Source organism: Schistocerca serialis, chromosome 11 (genome assembly GCF_023864345.2).
Source record: "Schistocerca serialis cubense isolate TAMUIC-IGC-003099 chromosome 11, iqSchSeri2.2, whole genome shotgun sequence".
Classification (NCBI taxonomy): Eukaryota; Metazoa; Arthropoda; class Insecta; order Orthoptera; family Acrididae; genus Schistocerca; species Schistocerca serialis.
In genome coordinates this window covers 150,549,327-150,574,112 of record NC_064648.1, presented here as the reverse complement: position 1 = coordinate 150,574,112, position 24,786 = coordinate 150,549,327, and the positions used below count along the sequence as shown (strand labels likewise).

General features: G+C 46.4%; 1 protein-coding gene across 1 annotated transcript in view; it reads right to left on the bottom strand.

The window, feature by feature from the left end:
* Positions 1-24,786, bottom strand: part of LOC126427101 (guanine nucleotide-binding protein subunit beta-2) — a 188,328-nt gene that overhangs the window by 17,576 nt on the left and 145,966 nt on the right. The window contains exons 6-7 of the mRNA XM_050089302.1: positions 15,274-15,475; positions 4,803-5,025 (exon numbers count right to left, since the gene is read on the bottom strand). Of these exons, the coding sequence (XP_049945259.1) occupies positions 4,803-5,025; positions 15,274-15,475 (425 nt within the window). The remainder of the gene's footprint in view (positions 1-4,802; positions 5,026-15,273; positions 15,476-24,786) is intronic.

Here is a 24,786-nt window from a genome sequence, read left to right as displayed (position 1 = left end):
AAATTCTAAAGGTGGAAGGGCTAAAATACAGGAAGCGAAAGGCTATTTACAATTCGTACAGTAACCAGATGGCAGTTATAAGAGTCGAGGGGCATAAAAGGGAAGCATTAGTTGGGAAGGGAGTGAGACATGGTTGTAGCCTCTCCCCGATGTTATTCAATCTGTATATTGAGCAAGCAGTAAAGGAAACAAAAGAAAAATTCGGAGTAGGTATTAAAATCCATGGGGAAGAAAGAAAAACTCTGAGGTTTGCCGATGACATTGTAATTGTACCACAGACAGCATAGGACTTGGAAGAGCAGTTGAACGGAATGGGCAGTGTCTTGAAAGGAGGATATAAGATTAATATCAACAAAAGCAAAACGACGATAATGGAATGTAGTCGAATTAAGTCCGGTGATGCTGAGGGAATTAGATTAGGCAATGAGACACTTAAAGTAGTGGTTAGACACTGGACTCGCATTCGGGAGGACGACGGTTCAATCCCGCGTCCGGCCATCCTGATTTAGGTTTTCCGTGATTTCCCTAAATCACTCCAGGCAAATGCCGGGATGGTTCCTCTGAAAGGGCACGGCCGACTTCCTTCCCCATCCTTCCCTAATCTGATGAGACCGATGACCACGCTGTCTGGTCTCCTTCCCCAAACCAACCAACCAACTTAAAGTAGTAAAGGAGTTTTGCTATTTGGGGAGCAAAATAACTGATGATGGTTGGAGAGGATATAAAATGTAAACTGGCATTGGCAAGGAAAGCGTTTCTGAAGAAGAGAAATTTGTTAACATCGAGTATAGATTTACGTATCAGGAAGTCGTTTCTGAAAGTATTTGTATGGAGTGTAACCATGTATGGAAGTGAAACACGGACGATAAATTGGTTGGACAAGAAGAGAATAGAAGCTTTCGAAATGCGGTGCTACAGAAGAATGCTGAAGATTAGATGGGTAGATGAAATAACTAATGAGGAGGTATTGAACAGAATTGAGGAGAAGAGGAGTTTGTGGCACAACTGGACTAGAAGAAGTGACCGGTTGGTAGGACATGTTCTGAGGCATTAAGGGATCACAAATGTAGTATTGGAGGGCAGCGTGGAGGGCAAAAATCGTAGAGCGAGACCAAGAGATGAATGGACTAAGCAGATTCAGAAGGATGTAGGTTGCAGTAGGTACTGGGAGATGAAGAAACTTGCACAGGATAGAGTAGCATGGAGAGCTGCATCAAACCAGTCTCAGGACTGAAGACCACAACAACAACAATTGATTCTGGGGTATGAACGAAGTGTTGCACGTCTGCCATGTAAGGGAATCCTGCTAGCTCTGATTGTTTTGGAAACTGTAATTGAGAGAGAAACTAGTGTGCTTTGGTCCTGCCTTCGGTTAAGGCTATATTCGTGCTCTGGCATTTGTACTGTGAGCTCCTATATCATCCTGTTGTTACATGGTTGTTTTGTTCTCAAACTAGGTGTTTGCGCCAAACAGGCTTTGAGCTGGGCGTTTCGCCCCTCAGCATAATACTTGGGTTTCAGCTGAGTGTTCAGTCTATCGACTGTCCATCGTACGCCACACTGGTAACGGTCACATTGTTATCAGTTGATTTCAATGCTTTAGTTAGTTGTAAATTAGTACTGGCCCCATTACCTTCTGACCAGGGTCCTTGCTGGACGCTTGTCTTTAAATACGCCGCTAACCTAGTTAGCGTATGTTGTGGCTAGCTTAAATTAATCACTGCTCAATAGCGCACCACAGTTTGTCGGCCGTCAGAAGCCGTGTATGTGTTGTTTATTCCTTTCTTCTAGTCAATCTATAAGCATGCTTTTCTTAATTTTGTTACTCTAGGTAGCCATTAAGCCGTCATTTTTAGAGCGTTTAGAAGGAGTGCGGCTCCTTTGAGTATAGATTTGTCAGTTTCCAATTTAGTGTTTTTGCACCAGTTTTTAATCGTACTTATATATATATACAGGGTGGTCCATTGATAGTGTACTTACGTATATACAGGGTGGTCCATTGATAGTGACTGGGCGAAATACGTCACGAAATAAGCATCAAACGAAAAAGACTACAAAGAACGAAACTCGTCTAGCATGAAGGGGGAAACCAGATGGCGCTATGGTTGGCCCACTAGATGGCGCTGCCATAGGTCAAACGGATCTGGCTATTGTGGTGAAAATGCCCAACGGGCGTGTGCCATACATCAACACGATATCGACCTTTTCCGCAATTGGTAAATGGTCCATTTTAACACGGGTAATGCATCACGAAGCAAATACCGACCGTACTGGCGGAATGTTACGTGATAGCACTTACTTACACGTTTGTGACTATTACAGCGCCATCTATCACAAAGCGAAAAAAGTGGTCCAACTAAAGCATTCATATTTCTTTACGTACTACACGAATATGTAAAAAAAAAAAAAAAAATGGGGGTTCCTATTTTTAGAAAAACGCAGTCGATATCCGTTTGACCTATGGCAGCGCCATCTAGCGGGGGAACCATAGCGCCATCTAGTTTCCCCCTTCAAGCTAGACAAGTTTCGTTCTTTGTAGTTTTTTAGTTTGACGCTTGTTTCGGGAGATATTTGGCCCGGTCTCGATCAATGGACCACGCTATATACATTCAGTTGTTCCCGTGATTTCCTATCTCCGCATATAATATTTAATTGTTTGATATAAGTCCGATTAAGCCTTTGCTGAAATATTGGAGGGAAGTGCGCGTGTCTCAGTAGCCATAGCGATGACTGTTAGAGGTTTTTTTATTACTATTGAGCTGCATACGGGAGATCAACTGTCGCCGTACGGTGTTGTTGACGGTGCACTTTCCTGTTACTCAGCTAAGTGTTCTAGTTAATGCGTAAACTTTTTTCCCTTTAAATGGAGCGTACCTGCCTAATGCTATAAGTGACTGTTTTATAACCAGTTCTTTAACGCGCCTATGCGCATATTTATATTCATGGGAGAACTTAAGTTGTGTTCACCTGTTGAACTTTAACTAAAGTGCAGGAAAGTGAATCAGGTGTTTATTATTGTTCTAGCGCTGTTATGCGTCAAGTGTTACACGCGACATTTTCTTGGTCCCATATCAAGTGTTATGATAAATGCAAATTATTTCTTTCTTTCTGTCTTTTGCTTACGCCATACTCCCGCAGCGATCGCAGGGTCGGCGTGGTTAGTACGGATTTGGCAGTGTTAGTTTTAGGGGTGGCCGGATGGCCTTCCTGCCCCAGGGACGGAATCAGTGTACCCCAGCTGTCTGCATCTAGTCTAAATCGTGAGATAGTGGGAACGTGTTTCAAATGTCTGTGACGCGTGTAACATAGGCGGAACGGGGGGACCAGACCGGTATTCACTTAGGGGGATGTGGAAAACCCCCTGAAAACCACATCCAGATTGGCCGGCACACCGGCCCTCGCCGTTAATCCGCCGGGCGGATTCGATCCGGGTCCGGCGCGCCTACCCGAGTCCAGGAAGCAGCGTGTTAGCGCTCTCTGCTACCCTGGCGGGTTAATAAATGCAAATTATCTCCACATTTAATGTTTAATTGTTTGATATAAGACTGATTAAGTCTTTGTTGAAATACTGGAGGGAGGTGCGCGTGTCTCAGTAGCCGTAACAGCCAGGTCATTGCTGACTGTCAGAGACAGTCTGTCTAATAGTGTGAACAAGAGCGGCTTCCCCGTTTCCCTATCCCTGGCCATATCTGCCCGAAGTCTTCCGACTGTCCAAGAAATTCTACAGTTTCCTCAACCCTGGTCCCTACCGCACTTCTTCACTAGCTTTCCCCGCTGTCCGTGAATCTGTTGCTGCCCACTGGTAACAATCTGAATGTGTGGCCAGGAGTGCCCAGCTCGCTGCACATTACCGACTTCCCCACCAGTGCTCACCTGTGCTGGAGCAGCTCATTTGTAGGAGGTTACTGATGACCTCCTTGCTCCGTCCGTCATTGGTTATTTTACTGCCTAGGTAGCAGAATTCCTTAACTTCATTGACTTCGTGACCATCAATCCTGATGTTAAGTTTCTCGCTGTTCTGATTTCGACTACTTCTCATTACCTTCGTCTTTCTCCGATTTACTCTCAAACCATAATGAGTACACAGTATGGTTTGAGAGTAAATCGGGTAACACGAAGGTAATGAGAAGTAGTAGAAATGAGAACAGCGAGAAACTTAACATCAGGATTGATGGTCACGAAGTCAATGAAGTTAAGGAATTCTGCTACCTAGGCAGTAAAATAACCAATGACGGACGGAGCAAGGAGGACATCAAAAGCAGACTCGCTATGGCAAAAAAGGCATTTCTGGCCAAGAGAAGTCTACTAATATCAAATAGCGGCCTTAATTTGAGGAAGAAGTTTCTGAGGATGTACATCTGGAGTACAGCATTGTATGGTAGTGAAACATGGACTGTGGGAAAACCGGAACAGAAGAGAATCGAAACATTTGAGATGTGGTGCTATAGACGAATGTTGAAAATTAGGTGGACTGATAAGGTAAGGAATGAGGAGGTTCTACGCAGAATCGGAGAGGAAAGGAATATGTGGAAAACACTGATAAGGAGAAGGGACAGGATGATAGGACATCTGCTAAGACTTGAGGGAATGACTTCCATGGTACTAGAGGGAGCTGTAGAGGGCAAAAACTGTAGAGGAAGACAGAGATTGGAATACGACAAGCATATAATTGAGGACGTAGGTTGCAAGTGGTACTCTGAGATGAAGAGGTTAGCACAGGAAAGGAATTCGTGGCGGGCCGCATTAAACCAGTGAGTAGACTGATGACCAAAAAAAAAAAAAAACAAAAAAAAAAAACTGACCGCAGTGTGAGAGTTTGAGGGTGTCCCAGGAGTGTATGGAGTTGTCGTCGGCGCCGGCCAGCAGGTAGCGGCCGGACAGGGAGAGCCCGCAGCAGGTGAAGCCGGGGCCGCCCTTGCCCGCCGGCGTCTCGTAGCGCGCCACCTGCTGGTCAGACCGCAGGTCCCACAGCCGCGCGGACTTGTCTTCAGACGCCGTCGAGAACGCCTGGCCCCCTGGGTGGAACTGAAACACACGCAGACCACACGCCTCAACTCGTGCTCACTGCCCACTGAGCACAGTGGCTATGCAGATACATACCGGGTGAGTTTAACGTTGATGGTTTTTAAGATGAATTACAATCAGTAATGCAACATTGCTGCCAAAAATTAATTATATTCTGAAAACGCTTCAAGTATTTACTGTTAGTAATGAAATGATTTTACAAACGTTCAAATGGGACTTACTTTTTACAATAATCTTACAACAAGCATTGTGCAAACATACCTTCAGTAGTCTTGAGTTTCTCAAAAAAATACACTCCTGGAAATTGAAATAAGAACACCGTGAATTCATTGTCCCAGGAAGGGGAAACTTTATTGACACATTCCTGCGGTCAGATACATCACATGATCACACTGACAGAACCACAGGCACATAGACACAGGCAACAGAGCATGCACAATGTCGGCACTAGTACAGTGTATATCCACCTTTCGCAGCAATGCAGGCTGCTATTCTCCCATGGAGACGATCGTAGAGATGCTGGATGTAGTCCTGTGGAACGGCTTGCCATGCCATTTCCACCTGGCGCCTCAGTTGGACCAGCGTTCGTGCTGGACGTGCAGACCGCGTGAGACGACGCTTCATCCAGTCCCAAACATGCTCAATGGGGGACAGATCCGGAGATCTTGCTGGCCAGGGTAGTTGACTTACACCTTCTAGAGCACGTTGGGTGGCACGGGATACAGGCGGACGTGCATTGTCCTGTTGGAACAGCAAGTTCCCTTGCCGGTCTAGGAATGGTAGAACGATGGGTTCGATGACGGTTTGGATGTACCGTGCACTATTCAGTGTCCCCTCGACGATCACCAGTGGTGTACGGCCAGTGTAGGAGATCGCTCCCCACACCATGATGCCGGGTGTTGGCCCTGTGTGCCTCGGTCGTATGCAGTCCTGATTGTGGCGCTCACCTGCACGGCGCCAAACACGCATACGACCATCATTGGCACCAAGGCAGAAGCGACTCTCATCGCTGAAGACGACACGTCTCCATTCGTCCCTCCATTCACGCCTGTCGCGACACCACTGGAGGCGGGCTGCACGATGTTGGGGCGTGAGCGGAAGACGGCCTAACGGTGTGCGGGACCGTAGCCCAGCTTCATGGAGACGGTTGCGAATGGTCCTCGCCGATACCCCAGGAGCAACAGTGTCCCTAATTTGCTGGGAAGTGGCGGTGCGGTCCCCTACGGCACTGCGTAGGATCCTACGGTCTTGGCGTGCATCCGTGCGTCGCTGCGGTCCGGTCCCAGGTCGACGGGCACGTGCACCTTCCGCCGACCACTGGCGACATCATCGATGTACTGTGGAGACCTCACACCCCACGTGTTGAGCAATTCGGCGGTACGTCCACCCGGCCTCCCGCATGCCCACTATACGCCCTCGCTCAAAGTCCGTCAACTGCACATACGGTTCACGTCCACGCTGTCGCGGCATGCTACCAGTGTTAAAGACTGCGATGGAGCTCCGTATGCCACGGCAAACTGGCTGACACTGACGGCGGCGGTGCACAAATGCTGCGCAGCTAGCGCCATTCGACGGCCAACACCGCGGTTCCTGGTGTGTCCGCTGTGCCGTGCGTGTGATCATTGCTTGTACAGCCCTCTCGCAGTGTCCGGAGCAAGTATGGTGGGTCTGACACACCGGTGTCAATGTGTTCTTTTTTCCATTTCCAGGAGTGTAATTCAATAATATTAGTTCCCCTTGTGATAATAGTTAGCTGTACACCCGTTTATAATCTCTTGTAAGTCACTGCTGGTGGCTGGCAGGCACACCGCTCCTCTCAACCTCTCGCTTCAGACCTGCTACCGACTCGCTTCACATCTCGCTTACTACTGACTTCCTACGAACGCTAAAGTGCGGTCTCTCCCGCCAACAATGCTTTCTGGTGCCGACAATCCCTGCTACCACTACAAAATGTATCAATGCGCGGCCTTTCCCGCTCTTTTCTTAAAATGTATCCATACGCGGTCTCTCCCGCCCTTTTTAAAATTATGTCAATCTGCGGTCTCTCCCGCCAACAATACTTTGGTGCAGACGTTCCCTACTACCACAATTATTTCCAAAATGACAAATATTAATTATTCCTACTAAATCCTATTAATAAAATATAAACATCTTTCATAAATTGTGGTTAGACAATAGAAATACACACGTCTTACGATCTCTACCAAGAAGCCATAAGCTTGAAAATTTCTGGTATCTCAACTGCAGATTTTTCAGCGAACTTTAGGACGCTACCTCTGAAAATGAACAAAAATAGACTTGTACCACTATTGAAATAAGCCCTTCATCTGTTCTTCCGCGTTTGCTGGAACCTCATTGGGTATCGTTTCACGTAGAGCAGAAGCTAATCTCTCTAGAGTACAGTCAAGTACTATAATGAGAATACGTTTTATGCTGTGCGTTACGCGTACATCGACTCCGCAATAATACGGGACAACAGATTTACCGGCTCATTTAACTTGGAGAGCACGTGGTGCAACTAACCTGCAGTGATGGGAACAGTTGTAGTAAAGACGTAAAAAAGATACGATCAGAGAACAATATAGCGTTGAATGTCATTTAATTTTCGAACTGAAGGAAATAATGATACAACGCAGGCTGTACGATTATTAGATAATTGGAAATTTTTGGTAATGTCTAATGGGACCAAACCGCTGAGGTCATCGGTCCCTAAGCTTACGCACTACTTAATTTAACTTAAACTAACTTACCCTAAGGACAACAGACACACCCATGCCCGAGGGAGTTCTCGAACCACCGACGGGGCAAGCCGCGCGGACCGCGACAAAACGTTCAAAATGGTTCAAATGTCTCTGAGCACTATGGGACTTAGAACTACTTAAACCTAACTAACCTAAGGACATCACACACATCCATGCCCGAGGCAGGATCCGAAACTGCGACCGTAGCGGTCGCGCGGTTCCAGACTGAAGCGCCTAGAACCGCTCGACCACCGTGACAAGACGCCTCAGACCGATTCTTAGGTGATCTACTGGAAAACTTAGAATACATAGTACTGTAATTATAAACGAGAGTGATGAAAATTCCTGACATTAATTTTGCTGCATGAGCTATGTGCGTCGTAAAGCCGCACTGCTAGGATTTCACCAGCTAGTTAAAAGTTGAAGCCAGTGAAGATATTTCAGCTAGTCGTCTGGTAATCTCTGAACTTCTTCCATCCGAGGAAAGCGGTACATTTCAGTACCGCCACGCTGATACCGACGTGATCAACAACAGAATCCCAGACCACCAACAAGCCCACATTTCCGCCTGCTCCTCTTTTATGACGCGCTGTTCTGCGTTCCGCCATCGTTCGGCAGTGACGTGTCATAAGGCTTCGTGCATTAGTTCCAGTACTTTAGCGGCTTGTTATTTCTCGCGGCAAATCCCTTATCTTGGCTCCAGATCAGTTCTTCTGGGTTCAGATGGCAGTGGTACGGCGACAACTGCAAAAAATGCAGCATATATACAGCCCGCTAGACACCGTAAAAATTGCTTTAGACTCTAGCTCTTGTGAGACCACAACTGTCGTATGAAACAATCGGCATAGAGTATTTGGTTTTAATTTTTCTACGAAAAATTTGCATGCAGCACGACAACGCTCGACCCCACGTCGCAAAAGAGGTCAAAACGCACTTGGAAACGTTAAAATGGGAAGTCCTACCCCAGCCGCCGTATTCTCCAGACATTGCTCCCTCTGACTATCACCTGTTTAGATCAATGGCGCACGGCCTGGCTGACCAACACTTCCGATCTCATGAAGAAGTCACAAATTGGATCGATTCGTGGATCGCTTCAAAAGATGAACAATTTTTTCGACGCGGGATTCGTACACTGCCCGAAAGATGGGAGAAAGTAAAGGCCAGCGATGGAAAATACTCTGAATGAGACATGTGTAAGCCGGCCGAAGTGGCCGTGCGGTTCTGGGCGCTACAGTCTGGAGCCGGGCGACCGCTACGGTCGCAGTTCGAATCCTGCCTCGGGCATGGATGTGTGTGGTGTCCTTAGGTTAGTTAGGTTTCAGTAGTTCTAATTTCTAGGGGACTCATGACCTTAGATGTTAAGTCCCACAGTGTTTAGAGCCATTTGAACCGTTTGAACCAACTTCAGGATGCAGACACAAATCGACTAATGTTTGAATGAGGTTATGTTGACCGAGGTCCAATCTAACTGCCTGACGTCTGCGATCTGTTTCTTTCGACCGCTACTTACCGTTGTCGCCACCTATCAGCAAACGGCGGAAGCCAAGTTGTACACCTTGTAATTACCACATATTGATAAATGTCATAATTAAATGACTTAGGTATTCAAATGGAACACAAAAACAGCTTCTGATCACAAGGGGTTTCGGACCCGCCAGCTCGTTCATTTATCAACCAACATCGCTACAGATGACGCCAAGGAAACAGTTGCAAGCCAGTTGCTTGTATTTAGCACATCATACACTCCTGGAAATGGAAAAAAAACACATTGACACCGGTGTGTCACATCCACCATACTTGCTCTGGACACTGCGAGAGGGCTGTACAAGCAATGATCACACGCACGGCACAGCGGACACACCAGGAACCGCGGTGTTGGCCGTCGAATGGCGCTAGCTGCGCAGCATTTGTGCACCGCCGCCGTCAGTGTCAGCCAGTTTGCCGTGGCATACGGAGCTCCATCGCAGTCTTTAACACTGGTAGCATGCCGCGACAGCGTGGACGTGAACCGTATGTGCAGTTGACGGACTTTGAGCGAGGGCGTATAGTGGGCATGCGGGAGGCCGGGTGGACGTACCGCCGAATTGCTCAACACGTGGGGCGTGAGGTCTCCACAGTACATCGATGTTGTCGCCAGTGGTCGGCGGAAGGTGCACGTGCCCGTCGACCTGGGACCGGACCGCAGCGACGCACGGATGCACGCCAAGACCGTAGGATCCTACGCTGTGCCGTAGGGGACCGCACCGCCACTTCCCAGCAAATTAGGGACACTGTTGCTCCTGGGGTATCGGCGAGGACCATTCGCAACCGTCTCCATGAAGCTGGGCTACGGTCCCGCACACCGTTAGGCCGTCTTCCGCTCACGCCCCAACATCGTGCAGCCCGCCTCCAGTGGTGTCGCGACAGGCGTGAATGGAGGGACGAATGGAGACGTGTCGTCTTCAGCGATGAGAGTCGCTTCTGCCTTGGTGCCAATGATGGTCGTATGCGTGTTTGGCGCCGTGCAGGTGAGCGCCACAATCAGGACTGCATACGACCGAGGCACACAGGGCCAACACCCGGCATCATGGTGTGGGGAGCGATCTCCTACACTGGCCGTACACCACTGGTGATCGTCGAGGGGACACTGAATAGTGCACGGTACATCCAAACCGTCATCGAACCCATCGTTCTACCATTCTTAGACCGGCAAGGGAACTTGCTGTTCCAACAGGACAATGCACGTCCGCATGTATCCCGTGCCACCCAACGTGCTCTAGAAGGTGTAAGTCAACTACTCTGGCCAGCAAGATCTCCGGATCTGTCCCCCATTGAGCATGTTTGGGACTGGATGAAGCGTCGTCTCACGCGGTCTGCACGTCCACCACGAACGCTGGTCCAACTGAGGCGCCAGGTGGAAATGGCATGGCAAGCCGTTCCACAGGACTACATCCAGCATCTCTACGATCGTCTCCATGGGAGAATAGCAGCCTCCATTGCTGCGAAAGGTGGATATACACTGTACTAGTGCCGACATTGTGCATGCTCTGTTGCCTGTGTCTATGTGCCTGTGGTTCTGTCAGTGTGATCATGTGATGTATCTGACCCCAGGAATGTGTCAATAAAGTTTCCCCTTCCTGGGACAATGAATTCACGGTGTTCTTATTTCAATTTTCAGGAGTGTATTTCTTAACAAGTGCCAAAGCTCGGATTTCTCTGTAATGTTGTGAAAAACTTTAAGAACCACTTGTTTCTCGCCATTAACGGTATTTTGCATCCGTGTTTCACTACGCAGCAGCAAGCAGTGTCATCCATTTTAACGGTACGTATGAACGGTGACACTATCAGACCACAAGTAGCGCTTACTGAGACTGTGAGTGTACACGATTTTTGAAATAAAAATTACCTAGGTTAAGTATGATTAAGAAAAACGTCGATTGCTGTTAATACATCAGAATGTCTTAAAGTTTCATTTACAGTGACAGAGCAACAAAATATCTATTGCATAAGTTGGACCTACTTCCAAGAGCGGAACAACACCAGAGTACGTGTACTACGACACCTCACCAGTCATCGCGTTTGTGTTTTTTGTTTACATCCGGTTTATTCTTATGCTGAACGAAGTTCAAATGGTTCAAGTTGCTCTAAGCACTACGGGACTAAACATCTGAGGTCATCAGTCCCGCCGGCCGCTGTGGCCGAGCGGCTCTAGGCGCTTCAGTCCAGAAACGCGCAGGTTCGAAACCTGCCTCGGGCATGGATGTGTGTGATGTCCTTAGGTTAGTTAGGTTTCAGTAGTTCTAAGTTCTAATTTCTACGGGACTGATGATGGTTCAAATGGCTCTAAGCACTATGGGACTTAACATCTGAGGTCATCAGTCACCTAGACTTGTTGCTGTTGTTGTTGTGGTCTTCAGTCCTGAGACTGGTTTGATGCAGCACTCCACGCTACTCTATACTGTGCAAGCTTCTTCATCTGCCAGTGCCTACTGCAGCCTACATCCTTCTGAATCTGTTTAGTGTATTCATCTCTTGGTCTCCCTCTATGATTTTTACCCTCCACTCTGCCCTCCAGTACTAAACTGGTGATCCCTTGATGCCTCAGAACATGTCCTACCAACCGATACCTTCTTCTAATCAAGTTGTGCCACATACTTCTCTTCTCCCCAATCCTATTCAATACTTCCTCATTAGTTAGGTTATCTACCCATCTAATCTTCAGCATTCTTCTGTAGCACCACATTTCAAAAGCTTCTATTCTCTTCTTGCCCAAACTATTTATCGTCCATGTTTCACTTCCATACCTGGCTACACTCCATACAAATACTTTCAGAAATGACTTCCTGACACTTAAATCTATACTCGATGTTAACAAATTTCTCTTCTTCAGAAACGCTTTCCTTGCCATTGCCATTCTACATTTTATATCCTCTCTACTTCGACCATCATCAGTTATTTTGCTCCCCAAATAGCAAAACTCATTTCCTACTTTAAGTGTCTCATTTCCTAATCTAATTCTCTCAGCATCACCTGACTTAATTCGACTACATTCCATTATCCTCGTTTTGCTTTTGTTGATGTTCATCTTATATCCTCCTTCCAAGACAATATCCATTCCGTTCAACTGCTCTTCCAAGTCCTTTGCTGTCTCTGACAGAATTACAATGTCATCGGCGAACCTCAAGGTTTTTATTTCTTCTCCATGGATTTTAATACGTATTCCGAATTTTTCTTTTGTTTCCTTCACTGTTTGCTCAATAGACAGATTGAATAACATCTGGGATAGGCTACAATCCTGTCTCACTCCCTTCCCAACCACTGCTTCCCTTTCATGCCTCTCGATTCTTATAACTGCCATCTGGTTTCTGTATAAATTGTAAATAGCCTTTCGCTCCTTGTATTTTACCCCTGCAACCTTCAGAATTTGAAAGAGAGTATTCCAGTGAACATTGTCAAAAGCTTTCTCCATGTCTACAAATGCTAGAAAGGTAGGTTTTCCCTTCCTTAATCTAGCTTCTAAGATGAGTCGTAGGGTCAGTATTGCCTCACGTGTTCCAAGATTTCTATGGAATCCAAACTGATGTTCCCTGAGGTCGGATTCTACTAGTTTTTCCATTCTTCTGTAAAGAATTCGCGTTAGTATTTTGCAGCTGTGACTTATTAAACTGATAGTTCGGTAGTTTTCACATCTGTCAACACCTGCTTTCTTTGGGATTGGAATTATTATATTCTTCTTGAAGTCTGAGGGTATTTCGCCTGTCTCATACATCTTGCTCACCAGATGGTAGAGTTTTGTCAGGACTGGCTCTCCCAAGGCCGTCAGTAGTTCTAATGGAATGTTGTCTACTCTCGGGGCCTTGTTTCGACTCAGGTCTTTCAGTGCTCTGTCAAACTCTTCACGCAGTATCGTATCTCCCATTTCATCATCATCTACATCCTCTTCCATTTCCATAATATTGTCCTCAAGTACATCGCCCTTGTATAGACCGTCTATATACTCCTTCCACCTTTCTGCTTTCCCTTCTTTGCTTAGAACTGGGTTTCCATCTGAGCTCTTGATATTCATACAAGTGGTTCTCTTATCTCCAAAGGTCTCTTTAATTTTCTTGTAGGCAGTATCTACCTTACCCCCAGTGAGATAAGCCTCTACATCCTTACATTTGTCCTCTAGCCATCCCTGCTTAGCCATTTTGCACTTCCTGTCGATCTCATTTTTGAGACGTTTGTATTCCTTTTTGCCTGCTTCATTTACTTCATTTTTATATTTTCTCCTTTCATGAATTAAATTCAATATTTCTTCTGTTACCCAAGGATTTCTACTAGCCCTCGTCCTTTTACCTACTTGATCCTCTGCTGCCTTCACTACTTCTTCCCTCAAAGCTACCCATTCTTCTTCTACTGTATTTCTTTCCCCCATTCCTGTCAATTGTTCCCTTATGCTCTCCCTGAACTTCTGTACAACCTCTGGTTCTTTCAGTTTATCCAGGTCCCATCTCATTAAAATTCCCACCTTTTTGCAGTTTCTTCAGTTTTAATCTACAGGTCATAACCAATAGATTGTGGTCAGAGTCCACATATGCCCCTGGAAATGTCTTACAATTTAAAACCTGGTTCCTAAATCTCTGTCTTACCATTATATAATCTATCTGATATCTTTTAGTATCTCCAGGGTTCTTCCATGTATACAACCTTCTTTCATGATTCTTAAACCAAGTGCTAGCTATGATTATGTTGTGCTCTGTGCAAAATTCTACCAGGCGGCTTCCTCTGTCATTTCTTGGCCCCAATCCATATTCACCTACTACGTTTCCTTCTCTCCCTTTTCCTACACTCGAATTCCAGACACCCATGACTATTAAATTTTTGTCTCCCTTCACTATCTGAATAATTTCTTTTATTTCATCATACATTTCTTCAATTTCTTCGTCATCTGCAGAGCTAGTTGGCATATAAACTTGTACTACTGTAGTAGGTGTGGGCTTCGTAACTATCTTGGCCACAATAACGCGCTCACTATGCTGTTTGTAGTAGCTTACCCACATTCCTATTTTCCTATTCATTATTAAACCTACTCCTGCATTACCCCTATTTGACTTGGTGTTTATAACCCTGTAGTCACCTGACCAGAAGTCTTGTTCCTCCTGCCACCGAACTTCACTAATTCCCACTATATCTAACTTTAACCTCTCCATTTCCCTTTTTAAATTTTCTAACCTACCTGCCCGATTAAGGGATCTGACATTCCACGCTCCGATCCGTAGAACGCCAGTTTTCTCTCTCCTGATAACGACATCCTCTTGAGTAGTCCCCGCCCGGAGATCCGAATGGGGGACTATTTTACCTCCGGAATATTTTACCCAAGAGGACGCCATCATCATTTAATCATACAGTAAAGCTGCATGCCCTCGGGAAAAATTACGGCTGAAGTTTCCCCTTGCTTTCAGCCGTTCGCAGTACCAGCACAGCAAGGCCGTTTTGGTTAGTGTTACAAGGCCAGATCAGTCAATCATCCAGACTGTTGCCCCTGCCACTACTGAAAAGGCTGCTGCCCGTCTTGAGGAACCACATGTTTGTCTGGCCTCTCAACAGATACCCCTCCGTTGTGGTTGCACCTACGGTACGGCTATCTGTATCGCTGAGGCACGCAAGCCTCCCCACCAACGGCAAGGTCCATGGTTCATGGGGGGGCATTTCATCTTACTTAATACATAATGGTAGAAAACAGTTTCTTTATAAATAGGAAGCTTGAGTTCACAAATAATTTGAACGTATGACGCTTCAGTATATGATACAGTCGCCCTTCAGTTGCGCGCGATAGAACGAACGACTTTACAAGACATCAGGACATAGACATCTATTTTCTTTCCGCGTGTACAGCCTGCTGCTGCGCATGCGCACTAGGTATATCCTGCGCGGATGGTGTAATAGGTCGAAAGTGAACCAGTCTGTAGTTACAGGTATGCACGTTAGGGGCGTTGGTGCATAGGTGTACGGTTTAGGCACATCGTGTAATACGGGCTTTACTCACACAGACGGAGTTGACGTCGGCCTCGTGCCCCAGGAACATCTGCCGGCACTTGTCCTCGCTCAGGTCCCACAGCTTGCAGGTGCGGTCCACCGAGCCGGTCACGTAGTTCTTGCAGTCCGGGGACAGCGAGATAGACACCACGTCCCCGCAGTGGCCCTGGAAGTCCATCTTGCGCTTCCCGGCCTCCAGGTCCCACAGGCATCTGCAACACCACACATTAGACAAACTTCAACTGTGATTCTTCAGTTTCTCCCTCCGTATTTGTTGCTCGAACAGTCCACGGGTATACTGCCGGTTCATAGAGTCCAACGGGCACAATATTTCGGCGATCAGACATGTCGCCATCGTCAGGTGCGCTGACGAACTGAGTTCCTGAGGGCGGCCGGCCGATTTAAATCCCCTCCCCCCGGGGGCCGGAACATTCATATTTCTTCACGTACAACGCGAATATGTAATAAAAAATGGGGGTTCCTATTTTTAAAAAACGCAGTGGATATCCGTTTGACCATTGGCAGCGCCGTCTAGCGGACCAACCATAGCGCCATCTGGTTCCCCCCTTCAAGCTAGAGGAGTTTCGTTCTTTGCAGTTTTTTCGTTTGTGCTTCTTTCGTGAGATATTTGTCCCGGTCACGATCACTGGACCACCCTGTATATATGAAGATCGTATCTGTTCTTTCGGAAAGAAGAAGATACCAAATATATATATATATATATATATATATATATATATATATATATATATATATATATATATATATATACTCCTGGAAATTGAAATAAGAACACCGTGAATTCATTGTCCCAGGAAGGGGAAACTTTATTGACACATTCCTGGGGTCAGATACATCACATGATCACACTGACAGAACCACAGGCACACAGACACAGGCAACAGAGCATGCACAATGTCGGCACTAGTACAGTGTATATCCACCTTTCGCAGCAATGCAGGCTGCTATTCTCCCATGGAGACGATCGTAGAGATGCTGGATGTAGTCCTGTGGAACGGCTTGCCATGCCATTTCCACCTGGCGCCTCAGTTGGACCAGCGTTCGTGCTGGACGTGCAGACCGCGTGAGACGACGCTTCATCCAGTCCCAAACATGCTCAATGGGGGACAGATCCGGAGATCTTGCTGGCCAGGGTAGTCGACTTACACCTTCTAGAGCACGTTGGGTGGCACGGGATACATGCGGACGTGCATTGTCCTGTTGGAACAGCAAGTTCCCTTGCCGGTCTAGGAATGGTAGAACGATGGGTTTGATGACGGTTTGGATGTACCGTGCACTATTCAGTGTCCCCTCGACGATCACCAGTGGTGTACGGCCAGTGTAGGAGATCGCTCCCCACACCATGATGCCGGGTGTTGGCCCTGTGTGCCTCGGTCGTATGCAGTCCTGATTGTGGCGCTCACCTGAACGGCGCCAAACACGAATACGACCATCATTGGCACCAAGGCAGAAGCGACTCTCATCGCTGAAGACGACACGTCTCCATTCGTCCCTCCATTCACGCCTGTCGCGACACCGCTGGAGGCGGGCTGCACGATGTTGGGGCGTGAGCGGAAGACGGCCTAACGGTGTGCGGGACTGTAGCCCAGCTTCATGGAGACGGTTGCGAATGGTCCTCGCCGATACCCCAGGAGCAACAGTGTCCCTAATTTGCTGGGAAGTGGCGGTGCGGTCCCCAACGGCACTGCGTAGGATCCTACGGTCTTGGCGTGCATCCGTGCGTCGCTGCGGTCCGGTCCCAGGTCGACGGGCACGTGCACCTTCCGCCGACCACTGGCGACAACATCGATGTACTGTGGAGACCTCACGCCCCACGTGTTGAGCAATTCGGCGGTACGTCCACCCGGCCTCCCGCATGCCCACTATACGCCCTCGCTCAAAGTCCGTCAACTGCACATACGGTTCACGTCCACGCTGTCGCGGCATGCTACCAGTGTTAAAGACTGCGATGGAGCTCCGTATGCCACGGCAAACTGGCTGACACTGACGGCGGCGGTGCACAAATGCTGCGCAGCTAGCGCCATTCGACGGCCAACACCGCGGTTCCTGGTGTGTCCGCTGTGCCGTGCGTGTGATCATTGCTCTGGCAGTGTCCGGAGCAAGTATGGTGGGTCTGACACACCGGTGTCAATGTGTTCTTTTTTCCATTTCCTGGAGTATATATATATATATATATATATATATATATATATATATATATATATATACAAGGTGAGTCACCTAACATTACCGCTGGATATATTTCGTAAACCACATCAAATACTGACGAATCGATTCCACAGACCGAACGTGAGAAGAGGGGCTAATGTAATTGGTTAATACAAACCATAAAAAAATGCACGGAAGTATGTTTTTCAACACAAACCTACGTTTTTTTAAATGGAACCCCGTTAGTTTTGTTAGCACATCTGAACATATAAACATATACGTAATCAGTGCCATTTGTTGCACTGTAAAATGTTAATTACATCCGGAGATATTGTAACCTAAAGTTGACGCTTGAGTTCCACTTCTCCGCTGTTCGATCGTGTGTATCGGAGAGCACCGAATTACGTAGGGATCCAAAGGGAACGGTGATGGACCTTAGGTACAGAAGAGACTGGACCAGCACATTACGTCCACATGCTAACACCTTTTTATTAGTCTTTTTCACTGACGCACATGTACATTACCATAAGGGGTGAGGTACACGTACACACGTGGTTTCCGTTTTCAATTACGAAGTGGAATAGAGTGTGTCCCGACATGTCAGGCCAATAGAGGTTCAATGTCGTGGCCATCATTTGCTGCACACAATTGCAACCTCTGGCATAATGAATGTCATACACGCCGCAGTACATCTGGTGTAATGTCGCCGCAGGCTGCCACAATACGCTGTTTCATATCCTCTGGGGTTGTAGGCACATCACGGTACACATTCTCTTTTAACGTACCCCACACAAAGAAGTCCAGAGTTGTAAGATCAGGAGAACGGGCTGGCCAATTTATGCGTCCTCCACGTCCTATGAAACGCCCGTCGAACGTGTACCTCACCCCTCATAGTAATGTACATGTGCGTCAGTGAAAAAGTCAGTGAAAAAGACCAATAAAAAGGTGTTAGCATGTGGACGTAATGTGCTGGTCCAGTCTGTTCTGTACCTAAGGTTCATCAATGTTCCCTTTGGATCCCTACGTAATTCGGTGCTCTCCGATACACACGATCGAACAGCGGAGGAGTGGTACTCAAGCGTCAACTTTAGGTTACAATATCTCCGGATGTAATTAACATTTTACAATGCAACAAATGGCACTGATTACGTATTTGTTTATATGTTCAGATGTGCTAACAAAACTAACGGGGTTCCATTTAAAAAAACGTAGGTTTGTGTTAAAAAATATACTTCCGTGCATTTTTTAATGGTTTGTATTAACCAGTTACACTAGCCCCTCTCTTCACGTTCAGTCTGTGGAATCGATTCGTCAGTATTTGATGTGGTTTACGAAATACGAGGGCGGTTCAGAAAGTAACCTCCGATTGCTCACAGTGCGGGTTGTGGGGGGAGTAGCGACGCCATCTGTGCGTTGACGCACTCAACAGGTCAGTCGGCATCAAGCCGTGGTCGAGTGAACGTCGTACCTGCGCTAGTTTAGTTTTTGTGGCAGTTTGAAATGTGTGCTGCAATAGAAAACCCCGCCAAATGTGAAGTGCGTGCTGTCATAAGGTTTTTTACAGCCAAAGGATATTCTGCAGCAGCTATTCATCGTGAACTTTGTGCCGTGTACGGACCAAGGGTTATGAGTGAAGGAGTTGTCCGTGAATGGGTACGTTTATTTAAAAGTGGACGAGAAAACGTTCATGATGAAGAGAGGAGTGGTAGACCATCATTGGTGACTGACGAACTCGTTCAGACAGTTGATGCAAAAGTTCGTGAAAATCGACGTTTCTCAATGTCGGAGTTGTCTACTGGTTTTCCACAGATTTCTAAGACTCTCTTGTACGAGAGAGTGACAGCAAGATTGGGTTACCGTAAGTTCTGTGCACGATGGGTGCCCAAAATTCTTACCGACCACCACAAAACTCAAAGAATGGCCTCTGCATTAGACTTTCTGTCACGTTATGAGGACGAAGGAGAACCATTGTTAAACAGAATCGTGACCGGTGACGAAACCTGGATTAAGTACGTGAACCCTGAGACAAAAGAACAATCAAAGATGTGGCCACATTCAAATTCGCCTACCAAACCAAGAAAAGCCTCGCAAGATTTTTCTGCCAGAAAACTGATGGCAACGGTGTTTTGGGATGCCAAAGGGGTGTTGTTGGTTGAATTCATGGAACGTGGTACGACCATTAATCAAGACGTGTACTGTGAAACAATAAAAAAGTTACGACGGGCTATACAGGACAAACGCCGTGGTATGCTGACTTCCGGTATCGTTTTTTTGCACGATAACGCCCGTCCTCACTCTGCTCGCAGAACAACGGCCCTTCTTGAGTCCTTCAAGTGGGACGTTGTCAACCATCCACCTTACAGCCCAGACCTGGCGCCAAGTGATTATCACCTCTTCATGCATTTGAAGAAATGGCTCGGGTCACAGCGGTTTGATGACGACGAAGAGCTCAAAGATGTGGTCACAGGCTGGCTCCAGGCACAAGCAGGTGATTTTTATGCAGAAGGAATGTCAAAGCTTGTGAAGAGATACGATAAGTGCCTCAATCGCTATGGAGACTATGTAGAAAAATAGTGCAAAGATGTAGTTGTAAGATGTATATATTAAAATATTTTTATTTAACTTGGTGTATTTTTTTAAATCAACCGGAGGTTACTTTCTGAACGGCCCTCGTATATCCAGCGGTAACGTTAGGTGACTCACCATATATATATATATATATATATATATATATATATATATAACCTTTTTGTAACACCCTATATATATATATATATATATATATATATATAGGATGTTACAAAAAGGTACGGCCAAACTTTCAGGAAACATTACTCACACACAAATAAAGTAAAGATGTTATGTGGACATGTGTCCGGAAACGCTTAATTTCCATGTTAGAACTCATTTCAGTTTCGTTAGTATGTGCTGTACTTCCTCGATTCACCGCCAGTTGGCCCAATTGGGGGAAGGTAATGTTGACTTCGGTGCTTGTGTTGACATGCGACTCGTTGCTCTACAGTACTAGCATCAAGCACATCAGTACGTAGCATCAACAGGTTAGTGTTCATCACAAACGTCAGTGGAATGTTTACAAATGCGGAGTTGGCAGATGCCCATTTGGTGTATGGATTAGCACGGGGCAACAGCCGTGGCGCGGTACGTTTGTATCGAGACAGATTTCCGGAACGAAGGTGTCCCGAGAGGAAGACGTTCGAAGCAATTGATCGGCGTCTTAGGGAGCACGGAACATTCCAGCCTATGACGCGCGACTGGGGAAGACCTAGAACGACGAGGACACCTGCAATGGACGAGGCAATTCTTCGTGCAGTTGGCGATAACCCTAATGTCAGCGTCAGATAAGTTGCTGCTGTACAAGGTAACGTTGACCACGTCACTGTATGGAGAGTGCTACGGGAGAACCAGTTGTTTCCGTACCATGCGCAGGCACTATCAGCAGCTGATTGGCCTCCACGGGTACACTTCTGCGAATGGTTCATCCGACAATGTGTCAATCCTCATTTCAGTGCAAATGTTCTCTTTACGGATGAGGCTTGATTCCGACGTGATCAAATTGTAAGTTTTCACAATCAACGTGTGTGGGCTCACGAGAATCCGCACGCAATTGTGCAATCACGTCATCAACACAGATTTTCTGTGAACGTTTGGGCAGGCATTGTTGGTGATGTCTTGATTGGGCCCCATGTTCTTCCACCTACGCTCAATGGAGCACGTTATCATGATTTCATACGGGATACTCTACCTGCGCTGCTAGAACATGTGCCTTTACAAGTACGACACAACATGTGGCTCATGCACGATGGAGCTCCTGCACATTTCAGTCGAAGTGTTCGTACGTTTCTCAACGACAGCTTTGGTGACCAATGGATTAGTAGAGGCGGACCAATTCCGTGGCCTGCACGCTCTCCTGACCTCAACCCTCTTGACTTTCACTTATGGCGGCATTTGAAAGCTCTCGTCTACGCAACCCCGGTACCAAATGTAGAGACTCTTTGTGCTCGTATTGTGGACGGCTGTGATACAATACGCCATTCTCCAGGGCTGCATCAGCGCATCAGGGATTCTATGCGACGGAGGGTGGATGCACGTATCCTCGCTAACGGAGGACATTTTGAACATTTCCTGCAACAAAGTGTTCGAAGTCACGCTGGTACGTTCTGTTGCTGGGTGTTTCCATTCCATGATTAATGTGATTTGAAGAGAAGCAATAAAATGAGCTCTAACATGGAAAGTAAGCGTTTCCGGGCACATGTCCACATAACATATTTTCTTTCTTTGTGTGTGAGGAATGTTTCCTGAAAGTTTGGCCGTACCTTTTTGTAACACTCTGTATATGAAGATCGTATCTCTTCTTTCGGATATGTCTGTAAGAACAGATACCATCTTCATATATATATATATATATATATATATATATATATATATATATATATATATATATATTTTCAGGAAATTGGTAGTGGTCGACGAGAGCAAACTCCGATCGGACTATCACGGCGGAAGAGAGAAATTTAAGGACCTAGATCGGTGTCTGTGGTTACGTTGTTAGTGCCCTGCAATTCGATCTTTCCGGTGGAGCGTTGTGGTTTTCGGGAAGCTTAATTGTAGCCCAAAGTTGAGTATAGTTCCATTTTACCTTCTCCTCCGTGAATCCCCTCTATCTGGTAGCACCTTTCGGTCTGCTCGCGTCCATCACTAATTTTCAACGTAAAAATTGTAACGGCTACATGTTAAGACTATTTAATATCCGATTATTATACAGTGTGATTCAAAAAGAATACCACAACTTTAGGAATTTAAAACTCTGCAACGACAAAAGGCAGAGCTAAGCACTATCTGTCGGCGAATTAAGGGAGCTATAAAGTTTCATTTAGTTGTACATTTGTTCGCTTGAGGCGCTGTTGACTAGGCGTCAGCGTCAGTTGATGCTAAGATGGCGACCGCTCAACAGAAAGCTTTTTGTGTTATTGAGTACGGCAGAAGTGAATCGACGACAGTTGTCCAGCGTGCATTTCGAACGAAGTATGGTGTTAAACCTCCTCATAGGTGGTGTATTAAACGTTGGTATAAACAGTTTACAGAGAATGGGTGTTTGTGCAAAGGGAAAAGTTCTGGACGGCCGAGAACGAGTGATGAAAATGTAACACGCATCCAGCAAGCATTTGTTCGCAGCCCAGGAAAATCGACTCGCAGAGCTAGCATAGAGCTGCAAATTCCACGATCAACTGTATGGAGAGTCCTACGAAAAAGGTTAGTTATGAAACCTTATCGTCTGAAACTGGTTCAAGGCAGGCAGCCCGTGACAGAGCACTTCATCACTGGCATCCAAGAAGCCCTGATCTTACCCTATGCGATTTTTTCTTATGGGGATACGTTAAGGATATGGTGTTTCGGCCACCTCTCCCAGCCACCATTGATGATTTGAAACGAGAAATAACAGCAGCTATCCAAACTGTTACGCCTGATATGCTACAGAGAGTGTGGAACGAGTTGGAGTATCGGGTTGATATTGCTCGTGTGTCTGGAGGGGGCCATATTGAACATCTCTGAACTTGTTTTTGAGTGAAAAAAAACCTTTTTAAATACTCTTTGTAATGAAGGTTATATTATGTTTCTTTCATTAAATACACATTTTTAAAGTTGTGGTATTCTTTTTGAATCACCCTGTATTCTGGCCGTGAAATGTATGTGAACCTCGTATCTGTGAGTAGTACTAAGATGAACATTATGTTAATTAGTGAAAATTGCTTGAGTAAATTTTGAGACATCTGGGTCTGTCACATTTAAATGCGTTAATGTTCCAGTGAGAGTACTGCAGCTGGTTCTGTAGGCCGGCTGAATTTTATTATAATCGTGTTACTCTTGGTTTCATTAACAGCTTTGGTTGTAATAAAGAAGTGTTTGGCAACTGGTTATGTGTTTACTTTCGATGTGTCGAAAGGAATGACGCATCATTATCTACTGGAAAACGTAACATGCTCTCAATCTTAGGTGACATAGTACTGTGATGACTGTGCCATTTCTCTGGCGCGTTGCGTATCCGGCACTATCGATAGCGGCGTGTATTTCTGTTTCCGTCTGGTTCGGCTTGCGCAGACGCTGAGGTGGTTGCTGCCCTCTGGAGCGTTTTTCGCGGCGCGCCCGGCTCGGCAGCTGGGTTCGCACCGAGCTGGTGGTTGGTACCTTGCTTTCCGCCCCGGCACGGAGTTGTGGTCTCGTTGTTGGCGGGCCTCGTTGATTTGGGCAGTGGGCAGTGGGCAGTGTGGCGTGTTGATGATGTGGTGTAGCGGACAACTGATGGATTCCCGCACGCAATCGCTAGACGTTCTCCGCCTCTGAAAAGGGTGCCACGATATCGCTTGGGTTTCCGTACTCAGGAGTTGTAAGGCCTGAAGGCCAGTTTTTGTGTGTGTTTGCTCCGTCCGGTCTGCGTCTCGGGGTTCGTTTCACCTTACTTCCCCTTACTTCAGCTTGTTCATATTTTCTGCGTGCTTCGGTTTTAGCCAGGTCTGGGTGTCGAGTTTTCTGCTGGTGTGTACCCGGTCGTCGTCCCTGTTTTCCCGCCCGGGGGCAGCCGTATCTGTTGGTGGGAATTATTTGGCAGTGTGTGTTTGCCGTGTGCTCACGCGCCCTGATTCTGCGTTGAAATTGCTGTGGTCAGGCTGGAGCGTGTGTTGTTGGTTTTCTGGCTTGCTGGGGACTGCGCGCGCGGCTGTTCCGTTTGTGATGTGGCAGCAGTCTGATATTTTTATGTGTGCTTGTTAAGTTGCTAGCAATTGCTTTTAGCCTCGTGCTTACTTATTTTATTTAAATTGCTGGGCATTGTCATTTGTCTGTCCTTTTATTTATTTGTTGTGCCAGTTAGCCCTAAGATGATGTCAGACCTTGGTATCTGTCAACCTTATTTTGGCTACTAGCGCTCAGGTGCAATATTGCCGGGCTTATCCCGGATTTGTCATTAATTGAGAGCTTTTTATACTGTATTTTAGTAGAAGTTTGGCAAGTGACCTTGCGTATGGTATTTATTGTGTTTACCCCTCCCCCCCCCTTTCTTCCTCCTTCGTGTAAACTCATTTTGGCAAGATTGCAAGGTGGCCTGTGTAAATTTGCCCGCTGCTGTAGTCGTAACATGTTTTGGCCGGCAAGCGGCCCATGTTGGCGAGAGTTTGTATGTGTTTGCGCTGTTAATGTTGAACCTTGCCGTACATATACTTACTCATGTACGTGTTGTGTTAAGGATTTTAGGGCAATTTTAGCTGAGATACCTGTTGGAAAATTTTATCACTCTTTAAAGAAGGTATAGGAAGGAGTAACGTCAACTGAAAATTTAATT